Source organism: Lepisosteus oculatus, chromosome 5 (genome assembly GCF_040954835.1).
Source record: "Lepisosteus oculatus isolate fLepOcu1 chromosome 5, fLepOcu1.hap2, whole genome shotgun sequence".
In the NCBI taxonomy this organism is placed as follows: Eukaryota; Metazoa; Chordata; class Actinopteri; order Semionotiformes; family Lepisosteidae; genus Lepisosteus; species Lepisosteus oculatus.
The window spans coordinates 8,100,869-8,118,162 of NC_090700.1; the positions used below are offsets into that span (position 1 = coordinate 8,100,869).

General features: G+C 36.3%; 1 protein-coding gene across 5 annotated transcripts in view; it reads left to right on the top strand.

Annotated features, from left to right (window-relative positions):
* cntn5 (contactin 5) overlaps positions 1 to 17,294 on the top strand; it is a 196,877-nt gene that overhangs the window by 150,043 nt on the left and 29,540 nt on the right. For all 5 annotated transcript variants that reach the window (XM_015341784.2, XM_015341783.2, XM_015341778.2 and 2 more), the window contains 4 exons: positions 2,276 to 2,457; positions 5,581 to 5,717; positions 6,115 to 6,244; positions 10,668 to 10,818. In XM_015341784.2, the coding sequence (XP_015197270.2) occupies positions 2,276 to 2,457; positions 5,581 to 5,717; positions 6,115 to 6,244; positions 10,668 to 10,818 (600 nt within the window). The remainder of the gene's footprint in view (positions 1 to 2,275; positions 2,458 to 5,580; positions 5,718 to 6,114; positions 6,245 to 10,667; positions 10,819 to 17,294) is intronic.

Below are 17,294 nucleotides of genomic sequence, written 5' to 3' on the forward strand. Positions count from 1 at the left end.
TGTGTTAACAGCAGCCTTAAATATTTTTATCTTTGTTATAATAGCTCTCAACTAAAATCACATTTGTACGGCTACGGTACAGTTATAGATTTATCTAAGGCTTTTGATGCTGTGGAACACTAGGATCTTCTGAAAAGGCTGCATAATATTGATTTGAATTCCCTCACATGGTTTCAGAATTACATACAAAACCATATGCAATGTGTAAAAATGGACAGATTTGTTTCAGATCTTTTCCAGTTATTAAAGGAGTCCACCATGGTTCTGTGAAGTGGCCTACACTTTTCCCCATCAATATTATCAAAGTAGCACAGACAACTGATAACTTGCATATCCACTTCTGTACTGAGAACACCATTTTATTCTCAGATGGTGAATTGCACACTTCAACTGTGATCTGCATTTTCTGAAAAACTGTGCTAAAACTAAATTCTGTCTGTAATAATAAAAATAATAATAATAACAGCCTTTCATTGCAAATGATTCCAGAATTCCTTATATACAGGAGGGAAAAGCATTTTTTTTACATTTTATTTTATTTTTATTTAAGTGTTGCACGTGTAGGTTGCAGTGCTGGTTGAAGCGCGGTGACGTCACTGCCCTCCCTACATATAACAGGGACCTCAGCCGCCTGGGCCGGGGGAGGTCTCGTTTAGCTCCGCCGGCCGGTTCTCTGTTGCGTGACACGTAGACCTGAGTTTGCGCCCAGGTAGTGAGGGACGAACCAGACGGTCACACACCAACCTGGTCAATGTGCACCAGCAGTCCATAGCAAATAGTTGGCAAAGAACTGAGAAATTGCTTCACCAACTGAATCAAGGATTGCGCCTTAGGTAGACAGGATTCCAAAACCCCTGGAAGAAGTTTGGACACAAAACAGTGAATAGCAACCCGACTATCTTGGGATCTTTATTGAACAAGTAGTCAGTACTTCAGTTTAATAACAGATCCGGAAGTCACAGAGTCACTGCTCACCCTACTGGGGTACAAGTTTGAAAACTGCAGTTCATAGGGAAAGGGTGCTACCAACTGGGCCACCAACACTGCTTGCTGTAACAACCTGGTTCTCTTTTGAGGTCTCCTATTTCAGTACAAACCAAGCTCAGCCTTGCTTAGCTTCTGACAACTGACAAGATCAGTCAGAATCTGATCAGGTGGATAGCTCTGCTGCTGCCACTACAAGCAATAAAGTTGAAAGTGTTTTTGTCTTTATAAACTCATATTAATAAATTACAAGCTAATATCAGTCTAGGTTTGGGTTTCCTTATCACTACAAATCACGTTTCATCTACACCTCTAGGTGTACACACTCTTTAATTGGCAAAACACCTACATTTATTGTAGTTCTCTGTACTGTCCGATGATTTAAGATGCTTTTATCAAGTAGAGCAGCTGAGTGGATCATTTTAATTTGCCTCTGACATTGCGAGAAACAATTTGCAGAATGAGCTGAAACTATCCAAATGTGTATCAAAGGGCGTTTTCAGTCGTAGGACTAAATGTTTAATGCTTGACACTGGCACTTGTTAACACTAACGTACCGTTATGTTATTTATATTGATTTTTCTTTTCTTTCACTGCTTTTTCGGTTCAATAATGATGTAAGGCACTTGTTCAGGTTGTCATTGCCAATGTGAGTTGGTTTTCAACTGGCTTATATGGTTAAATAAAGGATGATAGTGATTCAGTAACAAATCCGTTGAGAGGTTTGTTTTTAATTTAAAGTGTCAGAAATCTGTTCTCATTGAATTGTTTTCTTTAAATACTTTTCTTCCTGTTTTTGTTTCTCCTACAGGAGAAACCTTACCAGTATTTTGAGAAGATGTAAAAAAAACTGAAAGTAGGCCACTCTTTTAGCAGAAATAGTTAATTACTGTTTTTCGGTTGCTGCAGAGACTGAGAAACTTTCATTTTGAAGTTTCAAAGCCTCTTTCTTCCTGAAATGTATACTGTCAATAATATATTGTAACAGCCCTGCCAAGCAAATATGTTCAGATGTCACCGTCCGTGCCTGACATTGGATGTATTTAAAACCTTGTCTTCTGCTACAGCTAAGTTAAAAACAGCTTCACAGCAGAAATCTAAATAACAGGCAATGAACAGAATCATTCCATTGTTCAATTACCTTTAAATGAATCTGTGTTTCCATTATGACCCACTTTGTTAGTAATGCCTAGCGATATAACGAAGTACAACTGCTTTTACTATTTTCATGTGGCTTATTGCATCCATTAGCTGATGTTCAGTTTCTCACACTGGACCACTTTTTTCTCAGTCCAGTCCCCACAATTACATGGAGAAAGCTGAATGGCAACATCCCTAAAAAAGCACGGCTGCGGAAATCACAGGCTGTTCTGGAGATTCCCAACATTCAGCTGGAGGATTCTGGGACCTATGAATGCAAAGCTGAGAACTCCAGAGGAGGGAATGCTTTTCGGGGTCAGCTCCAGGTGTACAGTAAGTGTATATACAGTACACTGCTATTTTTAAAAAAGGAAATCCATTACCTGAGTTACTTTTTATTTAGTTATTTCAAGGCATTGCACTGTATTGCACGGCGGTGCAGTGGCACTGTGGCTACAGATCTCCGCCTGTGGCTGGAAGGTTGCAGGTTCATATCTTGTGGCCGGCAGAGGAATCCTACTCCGTTGGGCCCCTAAACAAGGCCCTTAACCCCAGGGGTGCCAAATAAATGGCTGACCCTGCGCTCTAACCCCAAGCTTCTCTCTCCCTGTCTGTGTGTCTCATGGAGAGCAAGTTGGAGTTTGCGAAAAGACACATTCCTAATACAAGACATTGTATACAATATGGCCAATAAAGTGATCTTATCTTAAATACAGTAAATTGTAAACCATTTACTTTACTTTTTTTGTTAAATCAATTGTAATTGTACTAGTAATATGCAATCAGTTGCTTTCACCTTGCTTGTGAATTAAACAGTAAGTACACGAGATCCCATCTTGATATGTTTTAGTGACAATAATTAGTTGAACTCGGTTGAAGTGAGAAGAGTGGGGCTCAAGCTTGATGAATTTCACCCCATCTAATCAAAACGTTGTAAAGACAGAAGTGGTGACACAAAATAAGACACTACTGGTTTTCTCTCTATAACTCTTCAGAAATCTTAGGGGGTGATTAAAGTTTCTGCCCCCTGATTAGACTGGAAATTGTGACTGTGAACAGTCATGTATATGTTTCAATATCTATTTTACCTATGGGTAGAAGTACTAAACTACCTGACACCCTATAAAACGTTTTTTTTATTTTTGTTCTTTTCATTTCCCTGTATTTTTCCTGACCCCCGTCTCACTGTCACCTTTGGTGAGGATGTGTTTCTGACATTACAGGATAGCCATCCTGTATCCACGGCTCAGCTGTTGTCCATTCTAAAAGATTGTGCCAACTCTCAGGATGAAGTGTGTATTTTCCTGTCACACTCAACAGAATATTGCTTTCCTTTTAAGACAAATGTTGTGATTCCTTGTTTTTATTGAGAACTTTTTCCAGAAAAACAGAAGCTCTGAGAGTTTCAGGGATCATCAAAAGGGATGATCTATTCTTAGAACTTTATGAAGAGAGATCCCAGTAACTTAATAAATATTGTCTATTCCATGCAATCAGAGGGTATATCAATACCACAAAACAGTATGTCAATCCTGCCTTATTTCAGATGTATTTTGTTAACTGAGGCTGTGTACTCTCATCCCTCTTTATATCAACTCTCATACTGTATATCATCAGTTTTCTGTCTTGAACAGATTTGAATCTGTCCCTCTTAGTTCTGTCATCTTTATAATGCAACCTCTTCTGATCACTGCCTATTGTCTTAATTTATCTTATTGTTGTATGTTGTGTTTCTGCCAATATTAGCAACTGAGACCTCTTTTCTCTAATTGATGGATGAATGTGATTAGACATCTTATATATGACAATGCATTGTTAAATCATATGGAACCACAAGCTGAGGGAGTAGCAAAAACAGAAAAAATTCAGGTGGAGTAAAAAAAATGTCAGCAGTGGGTTCACAGTTCCCTGTCAGGAATACAGGGTGTGTGGTTTATATTGCTGAGTTCTTATCCAACCACCCTTTTTATAGTGCATGCAAATCTTGTGGCTTTTCACTGATTGCATGCTGCCTTTAGTATAATGATTTCATTTTATAGTTTTCATGTAGTTTGATTACTATTATGAAGACCCTTTTCATAATGAGGGTTCACAGACCAGAGTGACCTATGTAAATTGGATTCTACACAGGGCTCTCTATACATATATTTATTTTGTTTTATAATACTGACAGACTGAAACCTGATTTAGATCATATACCTACAGCAGACTTTCATTCCAAGGCCATTCACACTAATTATTTAACTAGTTCACTCGTGCCTTAGGATATTATGTTTTGATATCAGGCGGACAGAGGTTTTTATCACAGGCAAGGGCAATAATTAAAATGGATTCAGCTTTTGCTGAAGGTTACATCAGTCATCCTTCTCTCTGTAAGAGCAGACTGGATGAACTGGGGACAAAAGTGGAAAAAAGCTAAATTATTAAATATGATTTGAAAATTGTTCATTACTGCCATCCCACGTACAATAATTTTAACAGGTATCCACTGTCAGAGCTGAATTCTTACTTTTAATCAATGTAGCAACATTGCTTGTCCAGAGTTTTGGTTATATGACAAGATGTTTTGTGTCCACTTGTCTAGATAAAAAAAAAAGTTTCCAACATAAATAACTAAACTGCATTTATTTAGAAAATAAAAAGATACCTGGATTCCTATCGTCATTTCAAGCTGTAATGGATTTCCATTATCATCCCCAAAGAGGTTCTGAAGTGAACTACTGTAATAAAATTTTTGTTCCATCATGTAATGTTCTGCTATTACCGTCAGAGGTGACCTCTGTGGAATGGAAATGTCAATGGAATACAAGCTTTACACCTGCTTTTGAGTACCAGCCTGTCAGTCTTGTTAAGTATGGGATTGCACATTCATGCCAATATCTGCCTGTTGCATGAAGCAGATAAGTCACAGATACACATTTTCATAATAATATCAAAATTCTAAATATTTAGAATCACCTCATTAGCACTTATGTGGTATAAACAGCTAGTGATATTACTTTAAACCTTGCATCATATTTATTTGTAAATCTAATCCAAATTAAGGAATATTTATTCACTCATTTTTCAGCTAGATTTAAAATGGAAGCTTGCATTTCCATTTCCATTGCACTGCTAAGCTTCGGCAGTGTGAATCTCCTCAGCGGTAACCTCATTACGAGGTGCATATTGTCTTCTGAAAAAATCTGAAATGAAAAATGCACAGGTACTGTTCTGCTAACAAAATGCTGAACCACATATTGCCAAAGTTGATGTAAAATGACAATGCAAACCAAGACTAAATGAATTTTCTGCTGTACGCTATATTGTGGAAGAACGCAGTAGTGTGTTTTGTGTTTGATATTTTGAAATTGTGCTTAAATCGCGAATGCCTGTTTAAAAATCCAAGGTCCCAGTCAGGTAAGCAGAGTCTGCGACCTTAGCTGATAAAGGACTTTTATTGGATTTCTTTGCTAGCTTATCCCCAGTGGATCCGGATGATTAATGACACCCAGCTGGACAGTGGAGAGCAGCTCCAGTGGGAGTGCAAGGCCACAGGAAAGCCACGACCCACTTACCGCTGGCTACACAATGGAATTCCTTTGTCTATACAGGTAAATTCAGTTTCCATTACAGTGCTCATCAGCTCTATTGCACATTACAGACTTGTCAAACACCAAGGGAGACATAGCAATAATTACTGGCACTTTGTATCTTATTAGTTAAATCACTACTAGGACAACTTAACTGGGCCCTGCTAGGAGTAGTGTTGTGTAAACATACTGTACATGCGAAGACACAGGAAAACAAGTTAATAAAGTACATTATTTCTTTCATGTTTAATAATTCCTGAATAACTATGGATCAGGCAAAGGGTATACATATACAGTATGTGGACCAGAAGAGAACCACATGAAAATACTTCTGAACCGAGTTAAAAATAAAAATCTAATTTTGCGAATGGTGTTGAAATTTTAACGAATGACGAGACGTGTTTTCATTTTGTTACAGAGCAGAATGGAGATGGTTAATGGAGAACTGATTATTCGGAATGTCAACCAGTCTGATGCTGGGATGTACCAGTGCATTGCGGAGAACAAATATGGAGCCATTTACTCTAGTGCAGAGCTGAAAATTCTAGGTATTTTTCTAATATTCGCTTTTGAACGAAAAGGCATATATGTTAATTTTCTAACCACTGTCTCTCCAAATGTTGTAAAAGAGAAAGCATCTGATTCAAAAAGAAATAATATACAACATTGACTAACATATTTTTTTTAATCAATGGCTCATCTTTTTTTTTCTGATCATGGAAACTCGTATTTCAAGACCATTGTGAGCATTGATCCTCTCCTAAACTTGAATTTAGTCCTAATGATAAGTTTTCAAAACACAGAGGACAGAATGTAAAGGAAGAATAAATAGGGCTGCTATCTCAGTTGTTTTGTGAGGCTATATCTGTGACTAGTATTTGTTCTTAGTGTTCTTGCATATTGTAAGTGACTCTCTTGGATTCTCCTAGATTACCTTCATTCCAAGTGGTAAGAGTCTCAGATATGGTCAAGTCATTGTATACATCGCAAACTAATTGATTCGCATTTATTATTGTCGATCAGGTTTAAGGGATTGACCATCCACTTTTGCATGTTTTTCAGACACTACTTGTTATCCAATTCTGTACCTAACTCAAATTGCTTATGCTATTAAAGCAGTGCACCTAGCCTGTTTAGAATAAAGCATTGCTGATACAACAGACCATTTAGACTTCATGTTTTTTATGTTGCTAGGTGTTGTTGAACGAGTCATCAGCTGTTTGTTTCATGCATATAAAAAAGGAGTTACTCACCCCTGTGTGCCTTGTGTGGCTGAAAGCAAAGGAGGATAAAAGAATTCAGAGACAGCTGAACAAAACCATGGGTCTGCTGATTTTCTGATCCATCATTCGTCTTGTAACCAAAGTGCCACTGTGTATTGCTAATAGAATTAAAGAATAAGACTTTTAATGAGATGTCTCCTTGCATAGGGCATCATAGACTAGAGGGGAATTCTGAGTTTTGGTTATAGATCCATGAGAAGGACAAATTAAGAGGCAGGGGGTGTGCTTTAGGGTAAAGAACTGAAGCATGAAAACTAAGGGGAAAGAAAGGAAACAGTGCAGGAGATTAGTAAAAACAGCTACTGTATATATATATGATTCCTGTGGCTCCACATCTGATGAGCAAAGCACGCTCTTAAGCAAGCGTAAAAGATTGTGCCATAAACATCGCTTCCGGTAATACACAAGCCTACGGATTTACTCTGTTCGTTTCTCTCCTTGTCATTTTAATTTTTCTGACAGATATCTTAGTCAATACAGTCGTCTCTGTCCTTGAAAATATTTGTTTGCGGGGGGGTTATAAACTCCTTTTATTGTTGATAAGATTTTTAACAGTCTGAAATGTAAACAATATCTACACTCATTGTACTGGTAAGTAGCAAATACATCATAATTATTTTAATGCTTGATTTTTATTAGATTTTCAGGAGGGGTGAAAGGTACATATTATTTTTTCAATAAGACTAAAACAATCAACAGCTTGGCAAATGTTTTTACCTTTATTAATTCAGCATCATTAAAATCATCCAAATTAAAAAAGAATACTGTAAATCACTTGATTGGGTTTTTGCCAAATTAACTTGAACTACAGATTTTACATATGTCACTTTAGGACTTTACATCAGTGTAGCTTCCACACACACCTGTGACAGGTGTTAGCCACACAAGATAAGAAAGATTTAATTGCATTTTTTCCTCTCCTAAAAATACACATAAATAAATACGCATACAATTGCACTTTACTGAGATACTGTAAAAAAATCAGTTCCAAAGATTAAACGTACCATACCAAGCATACCATTATTATGGTCCCACAACCAAAATTAGTGTGTGTTCTTTTGCTATGTACATTTTAAATACATTTATAAAGTGGAGTTCCAGTTTTGTCTACCAAAAAGGATAGAATTTTACTAAGTTTCATCCACATTAAGATAAATGATTGTTTTCAATGTTATCCCTACCACAGAGTGAATGACCATTCTTAGTTCTTTTAAAACTTTGACCTCTGCAACGACTAAAATATGCAGAGGATTTAATGTAATGCCAAGTCACATGGTTATTTCAAGATGGAGACATGAATGGAATTTGCTGGAGGCTTAGCCACAACTTCTGGCCTCTCTGTCACTGTAGCCATACAGTACATGACAACAGACCTTCAGAGGTGAAGGATTTGAGTCTCCAGTAATTTAGCCCTCTGAGCTGACTACTGATGTCTATATTACAATAGCATTTTCTACTGCACCGCAGCTTATTTGAAAACACAAATCAGCAGAAAAAGTTTAATTTGATCATATTCACATTACACATTGATCCTTTTATAACTCACACTTGATTGCATTACAGTACTCCTTCAAAGAGCTTGTCTTAAAATATCCAAATTGAACCAATTAATATGACTTCCAAATAAGTCAACAAATAAAAAACATTATTTAAGAAATAAGTTATATATATACAAGTTGAATTTTATCATTTTCATTTCATAGATATACACATTTGACACTGTAACATTGGGTGTGATGAAATAGATATTCATAAAGGAATTATTATACTGCACTTGTACTTGTTTGTATGTAGACATTCAGAAACATATTACTATACCTTATTGCACTTATAGGGTCACACAAACAAATACATTCCTCAAATATAAACAACCATGTTTTTTTTGCCAAAACCTCTGGAATTGTTTTTACAATATACAGTATTTGGTCTGTATTATATTATATTGAATCCTACACACTGGCTTCCTTCAAGACACTACAACATCTTGGTTCAACTACCAAACAAATTAGTTGGGCTAAATGGCCTTATTCGTAACTGTTTTATGTTCTTATGTTTTTTTTTTAATTTAAAAAGTCATACATTTGCATTTCTAAATATGCACATTGTTATAGCGTTGTTAAATGGTATATCCTGTAGTAACATAATGATTAATCATTACTTAATTTGCTTAAGGAGTTGTGTCTGTTTTATAATTATGAAACATGGTTGTTGTTAACTGAAAATGCAATACTTGTTAATGACCTCTAGAAAACATCACTCAACTTTGACTAACCAGGACTGACAAGGCCTTGTGGCATAACTGAGTCCTCAAACGTCTATGCTTGAAATGCACAGTGAATTCAGTTTTGACTGCATGTCATAGGTTGTTTCAAGACTTTTTGATGCAGCATAAATGATGTTCAGTTGCCCTTGCATTTTGTTGATTTGTGATTGCAGAAAAGTCTGGGTAAAAAACATATATTCATGTATAAGGCACATAATGATGCCTCCTACTTATTGAGAACAAAAAACTGAAAGGAATGCCCTTGAAAATTAATTCAAAGGCAGAATAACACCACTGTATTATTGTTATTTATTTTTCAAATAAGCAACTAATCAGAGCAATAAAAGCTGAATGAATGCCTTCACATAAAATTACTTGGATTCACTTAAGCGTGCTAAGAAATAAATGGCAGTGTCTCGTTGTTTAATTTTTCTTTGCCAGTCTGTAATGAACCATTTCATTTCATTTAGCCTCTTGTAGTTTGCAAGTAAAAAAAACAACAACACTAATATAGAAAACTGCATTTCCATATACTTTTCAAATTCAATTACTATAACGCTTCATACCCTAGAATATGCAATATAAATGTAACTGTATATAGAAAAACTAAGTTTTGCTTTTACTTTTTTAAATTGATTTTTCAGTAACATTCCTCTAGATAAAGGAATAGCAGTTTTCTCCAGGAAGGTTAGGTAACCACTCTACTCATACAGTAACAGACTCTCTTTAGTTACAGAATCGAAAATGTTATACTTAGAATGCTTGCAACCATATAGGCAACATCACAGCACTGCACAAAGAAGTGGTGCACATATTAATTATATTATTTTATATGCTATTCTTACAGTACCTCCTTTTGACTTTTTCATATTACCTTATAATTAGTTAAGCTCTCATATACTTGTAAAGCTCCTAAAACAACTATATCTATGCAAGCAAGTATTACTAATAGTATTCATATTATTAATGAATCAATTATTTATTTAAAATTATATTATTATACACAATCTTCTAATGCTGTATTAGGTCTAAGAGACTTGGTTTAGCCTTTTTTCATTTCAGTATGTATATTTACTGAATCGCTGACATACAGTATAAATTACCTTGCCCACTTTAAAATTATTTTACTTGAATTGATAACAATCTTCTTTGGTCCGTGGTGTTCTTGGTGTTTCTCCTTTCTTAAAATGCAATGAAAAGAAGTACATTTTCACACAAAAATGTAATCAGGCACCCTATTCTGTGTCTAAAGAAGTAATGATTACACTCCATCTGTTATTGAGTCTGTACGTCTCTGTGAGCCCAGGTTCAATAACAGATGGGAAGTAAAAGTTTCACTTCCAGGTTCGAATGATGATATTGTATGGAATTCATAACTGGATTTAACACTTTTTGCATGTGCTGTGCATGTGTTGCTTTTAACAGCCGCAGCTCCCAGCTTTGAGCCAGGCCCTGCGAGGCAAACAGTTATGGGTACTGTGGGTAAAGACATATTGCTGGAGTGTAAACCCCAAGCATCTCCCAAGCCAAGCATTATCTGGACGAAAGGAGAACGGAAAATCCAGCAAAGCAGGAGGTACGTCATACCTGAGCACTTCAGCGGCCACTAAGCTTAACAGCCCCAGAAATAATCCTGATCATTCTTTTGATATAATTAGGATCTTTGACTGCTGTTAAAGAGTGTGGAGTATGTCTTCTATTGTGGAATCCGTCTTTGACTTGTCTGGGTCTCTGTGCTCCTAAATGGTTCTGGTCATTGAACCTAACAGAAACATAGTGCATTATACTGCTGTATAATACAGCTGTATTTTTAGACATCACCTGAAACCATAAGGCAAACTTAATACACTTTAGCTTAATGGCACTAGATGATTGACATGTACAGTACCTCTTCTGAGTCCAGACGCAATCCATTTAATGCTTTTCTTTAAGAAAATACAAGCAACTGATTGAAAGTAAAAGGATGAAGTTGTCAACATCAAGCACAGTACAGAGCACTATGCTACTTATTTTACATTCTAATTTTACGCAAAACCAGCTGAGACCCTGTGAGTAAATTTTACCCAGTTTTCTAAATGAGGCATGAAATGGTTGGTTTGCAAGGAAAATATTTCCAGTGACCATGAACTGATATGAAAGCATATACTGTGTGTCCAGTATCTGCAACATCAAAATAGCACTAATCATTATAAGTGTATTTGCTTCTAACTTAGTTAAGAAAAATACCTTTGGTTTATCTGCAGAATTTCAGGGACCATTCCTGTTCTTCATCAACAAGCAAAGCCAGTCAATAATCAATACTTGCGATTTTATCTGATGTGCTCTGCAAATACATCCATAAGACCTTTTTTTTCTGAAGAATGTGAAGTGATAACCCTTATAGTCACAGGCTTGGGAGAAAAATAATCCGAAGCTTATGTCAATTACTTTTGTGGTAATTGATTCTCAGTTTAATAAGATTTGACTTAGGTGGACACTGGAAAAAAGCTGATGTTTTGTTTTCTGCAAAACAGTTTCATAGGAGAGTAGTCTACTGCTATTAAATGTGAACTGCTTTGTTTTATGTGTACATTTTTTATGCTTTTTTGAAGGAGTCTGTTGTATGAATAGTATACAGCAGCAAGCTGGAGAAAGCTGCCTTTCTAATTTAGTACCCAAATCTGATTCTACTTACCTTTTATTTTTTCCAGATTTTTCCTTGGTACAGGCCTTAGGTGCAAAACCTTGTCAATCTAATTAAATTGCAGTAATACATTTCTGAGTTTATGGTTTGATTAGATCAAAACCTTAACTCACCCACCAGCAGCAAATTAAAAAATGAAAACAAAATTGCACAGCCAGTCTCCAATGTGTTAAAGCATGAAGCCTCTGGCAAACAAACACCTACTGTATCATTAAGTACTTGGTTTGTAATTTGCGACTAGTAGGTAGGAAGAGCTTTCGATTTAATCTGGGCTTTAAAATTTAGTTTTCTATACTATAGCAAGTGGAAATATTTGCTGTTAGTCTGCCTTAGTTTTACCTGGAAGTTATGCTAAAACTTAAGTTATGCAGTTTGGATATTTAATAATAATAATAATAATAATAATAATAATAATAATAATAATAATAATAATAATAATAATTAGCCTTATATAGCGCTTTTCTGGACACTCCACTCAGACTCCCCTCCACCACCACCAGTGTGCAGCCCAACCTGGATGATGCGACGGCAGCCATAGTGCGCCAGAACGCTCACCACACATCAGCTATCAGTGGGGAGGAGAGCAGAGTAACAAAGCCAATTCATAGATGGGGATTATTAGGAGGCCATGACTGGTAAGGGCTAATGGGAAATTTGCCAAGGACGCTGGAGTTACACCCCTACTCTTTTCGAGAAACGCCCTGGGATTTTTAATGACCACAGAGAGTCAGGACTTCGGTTTTACGTCTCATCCGAAGGACAGCGCCTGTTTACAGTATAGTGTCCCCGTCACTATACTGGGGCATTAGGACCCACACAGACCGCAGGGTGAACACCCCCTGCTGGCCCCACTAGCACCTCTTCCAGCAGCAACCTTAGTTTTTCCCCAGGAGGTCTCCCATCCAGGCTCACACCTGCTTAGCTTCAGTGGGTTGCCAGCTGTGAGTTTCAGGGTGATATGGCTGCTGGCTAAATTAAATTCCAATTTGGACAATTTCACATCAAGAAGCAGATTTTTTTGCATGCTATGACTCTACACAGTCCTGGAAATACCTCCACATGTGACAGAAGTAGTTCAACAATTGTATTGCTATGAGCCACCTCATCAGTAATAAACACTTCTTTGTGTTTGAGCTGACACCTCTGTGCTTGAAATTGAACTCTTGTCTGCATTCGCACTCAGTTTTGTGTTTTGTCTAATTCTGATTTCACACTTCACTTGCTTTTGAACAATCCGTGTCTCTGTGATGATCATGTACTAATTTAGCACTGACAAGGCTGTAATGGAAATTTGAATGCTTGTTATGTTTTTTCTGTAAAAAGGAAAAAAAAAGTCCAGGCTGTACATGAGTGGCCCTAACCTTCTCCTGAAGCTATGCTCATTTCACCAGGCTCAGTAATTTCCAATAACACACACCCACACAGTATCACGTCAAACAGTAAATAACTGATGAAAATAAATAAGAGGCAGTGGAAGAAGATGGTGGGCCAATTGTGAGTGCAGGACAAACAGAGCAACAACTCCAGACATCATATTAAAATATATACATTTATATAAATCATATCCTGTATAGATATTTCCACAAAACATATAGCATGATTATTCAGGAAGATAACAGCCACCACTTCCATAATCTGCAATATTTAATTCTTTACTGTATGCAAGCTTGTTGCAGTAGACTGTACACTAAACTCTCTTTGTATTCACTACAATTTGTTTGTCCATGCTATTTTCTAATAATTTGTTTTTTTTATGATATATGTTAATTGTGAGCATTTTTTCGCTTTTGAAAATGAAATTTACCCTGGTATAAAGCAGTTGTCATTTAAGCTATATTTGCTCATGTTAAAGAATCAGAATTGTACCACTTATTCATTGTTAATCTTGCTAAAATATCAGTAATTTCAGACAAGCAGATAATCCAGAACATTTAGCGGCTTTGCAGAAAAGCTCATTTCAGGAATCTATATATAATATAAAATCTAGTAACAAACTATTATGAGGAGAAACTCTGTTCTGCAAATGCATACGGTAAGTGCTCTTTTGTTTGACTTTGGGGTAAATTACCTATCAAAGTTTACAGATTAACGCTAGCCATTGCTAGCTTGCAAGCTAAAATAAAGAGCAGTCCATGTGTCAAAAATGACGGAATAAATTGCCCACCACCTTCCCCCTGCTAAAACAACAGAGGATGCTCTTGGTAGCCACTGGGCATGCATGAGTGAAAACAAATTCTCAGCCAAGACAAGGGGACCATCCAAATCTCCTTAATTAAAGCAGCACTTGGCTGACAACTCAGAAAAAATAATTGGCTCATAACAAAATGTATTGTCAGCTTTTAGTTTTAACTTTGTAGCTATGGGCCAAGAAAGGAGGGAAGTAATCATTTGAGCAATTAAAAATTAGGAAAAAAAGGTATAATTATATACATAATTAAAAACTGCAATAAAAAGACGGGGGACATACTTTATCCATTACTGAAGTACAGCCACCACGTGGATGTGGCACAACATCTATGCGCCCACAGTTGCACTACATAATAGAACAGGTGGGCATGTGAGGTTCCTTTACCAGTCCACCAACTGAATCAAGGGGCATTTTTTTAGGAAGGCTGGTCTGAACAAAGCCAGGTGACAGGGATTAACACTTATAGTCTTACATAAAATGACACGGGACCTTTAGAGACCAAGACCAAGACCTTGTCTAATATCCTGGAAAATAGAGCATTGGAGAATATGGTTGTCATGTATTGTATTGATAATACATTAGCGTGTAAGTGTTTGAAGGGGTTGAAAACTGATCAATATTAGTGGAAGTAGTTGGATCCTTACCCATTCCAAGGTCTTGTTGAATTTGATGGCTTGATGATAATGGCTACATCTCCTGCAAAAGCATCATTTGATGTTTGTTTAAAAAAATATGTTTAAACTGATGTACTGCATCTATTTTAAGACAAACCAAAGCACAAGAACATATGCTGCCTTCTAAATAAAGCTTTTCTGGATCATTAGAGATCTGCATCACAGTGAAACTTGGGCTGCAAAGCTACCTCTCTAGTCAAAGTCCCTGATTCAGCTCTACTGGTTTCAGTTTAAAATACTGTCAAAATCTGAACATTTGCCCCAGGCAGGGAATAAAGGCAGGATAAGCTTTGGATGTCCAACCAGAATACACACAGGGTTAAGAATCTATCGTTTAGCAGCTATTCCTTATTCAATGCCTTTACTTGCGGGTTCCATGACATCCATATTCCCAGAACGGCTTGTTATTTATCACTGGGTGTGCCTGAAATTGTACACACAGAAATAATTTACAGAATTTTCTGCTGACATTGTATCTACTGCATTGTAGGCAATTTACTTTTGAAAAATAACCGTTCAGATTTCTGTTCTTAAAGTGTCATAGCTAAATGGTAATGTATAAACAACAAAAGCTCTGATAGTTCACACATCTGATCATTCAAATCATACTTGAGCTGCTTCTTACAAGTGTGCTCCTCGGACAATTTGAGATTATACAATTGCCAAAATTCTTCATCTTCAGTTTTCACAGTTCGGCATCTGTTAGAGTGATATGTAGAAGAGCATGATTTCGGATGTACTGTACACTAGCTTCTTGGTAATTACAATTTTTGGGGGACTTTATTGATGATCAGCTGACAAATTGAAACTTAATTAACTAATTAGTAGTTTAATTAAATTTTTTGTCCTCCTGCAACAGTGTTCCTGTGTCATACTGGTAGAAAATGAATGGCAGATCCTGTTTCCAGCACAGCCTGTGAAGTTGCACTTGTTCTATCCTGAATCTGTTTATTTTAGCCATCCACTGGATCATTTATAAAGTTGAACCTCACAATTTCATTTTCTCCTTTGTAGTACAGTATATGATTTATGTGTGTTTATAAATAGTGGCTTAAAGCAATATATACTTAATTAAATGTCAGATGTCTAATCCCTTCCCTTTAGTCGATCTTTGGAGTCTTTGATTGATGGGGAGAAGAAACTGTCCAGAGAGCCACTCCATATGAAAAGGCAATGATGAATGAACAGCCTACCAATTTAATCAGATATATTTCGTTACATATTTTCATAGGCTTAAATTTATTACCATTTTTATTCTTTCTCAGGTGAAGTCACTAACAATCTTCTTTGCTTTTTTCCTCTTCTCACCTTACTAACTAGAAGTGAATATCTGTAAGTTTAATTTTTGTATTTTTTTAGGTCTGCTGAAATAGTGCAGCTGGTGTGTAGGGGCATATGACTCCAGTTGCAATATAAGTGTAGGCTATAAGTGAAATAAATAACCTTAATCTTCCAGGCTCTATTAAAGTGTATAAAATACATTTCTGAAATTAGGAATGTGTTGCCAGGACTCTATTATTAGTGCAAATGGCTTGTATTTTATGATTACATTGGAAATGCTGGAAATGTGTATCAGTTAGGCATGATTTCAGATGGCTTGATTGCTTATAAACAAATGGAATTTTCTGAAAAGGCCAGTTTATGCCTAACTTCCTTTGATGGTATATTATGCTATTCATAAATCTATGGGACCACTTTAACAAGGAGCTAATAAGAACAGAGGATTTTAAAAATGTAGATCCGAGTAATGGAAAAAATAATTGTGGTTGTAGGATATAAACAGCACCATGCGTTTTGAGGATGTAATATAGTACTTGCCTGGTTGCCTGGGTGATTTTTTAAGTATAGGGATTTTCAAATATCACCAGTTGCCAAGAAAGTCAGCTCTAAATTAGAAGTCGATAACTGGAAGAGCAGGGATTGAATTGATGTCTTGCTCCACACAGCCTTTTTATCTGACATTGACAGCTGTGCTGAGTTAATGAAGGTTTGTAATTAACATGGATTTCAGCTAATGTTCAGGGCTTTTGTTTTCTAAATGGAAAGTATTAATCCCATTAGTTTTAAACAACACTGTAGCCTGCACTAAAACCCAAAGCTTTCTGCTTTAAAGATGTACAAACTAGACGTAATATTTGCATGCCGCAGAAAATGTAAATTCTGACTTGCACACTCATCCCAGTTTCCTCCTTTCTGACATGATTTGATGTCTATGGTAACTTATTTTTCTTTTTTTTCTTTTTTTCCTTTGGGAGGCATGTACTGCTGTGCATCAGAACCATAAAGGAAAATGGTCATGTTTGTCAACATTTACATAAATAAAATACATAAATTTTGTATGCCCAGATTTTTTCATTAATGAAACAGTGAGCCCATAAAATCTTTAATGTGCTTTGCAGATCCAAACAAATCTAAAGCCTAAGTGCACTCCATCCTTTCGTATGCATTCTAAATTTTCTTAAGTTACTGAATCTTCTAAGTATAGTAATATCCTTGCAACCTATAAA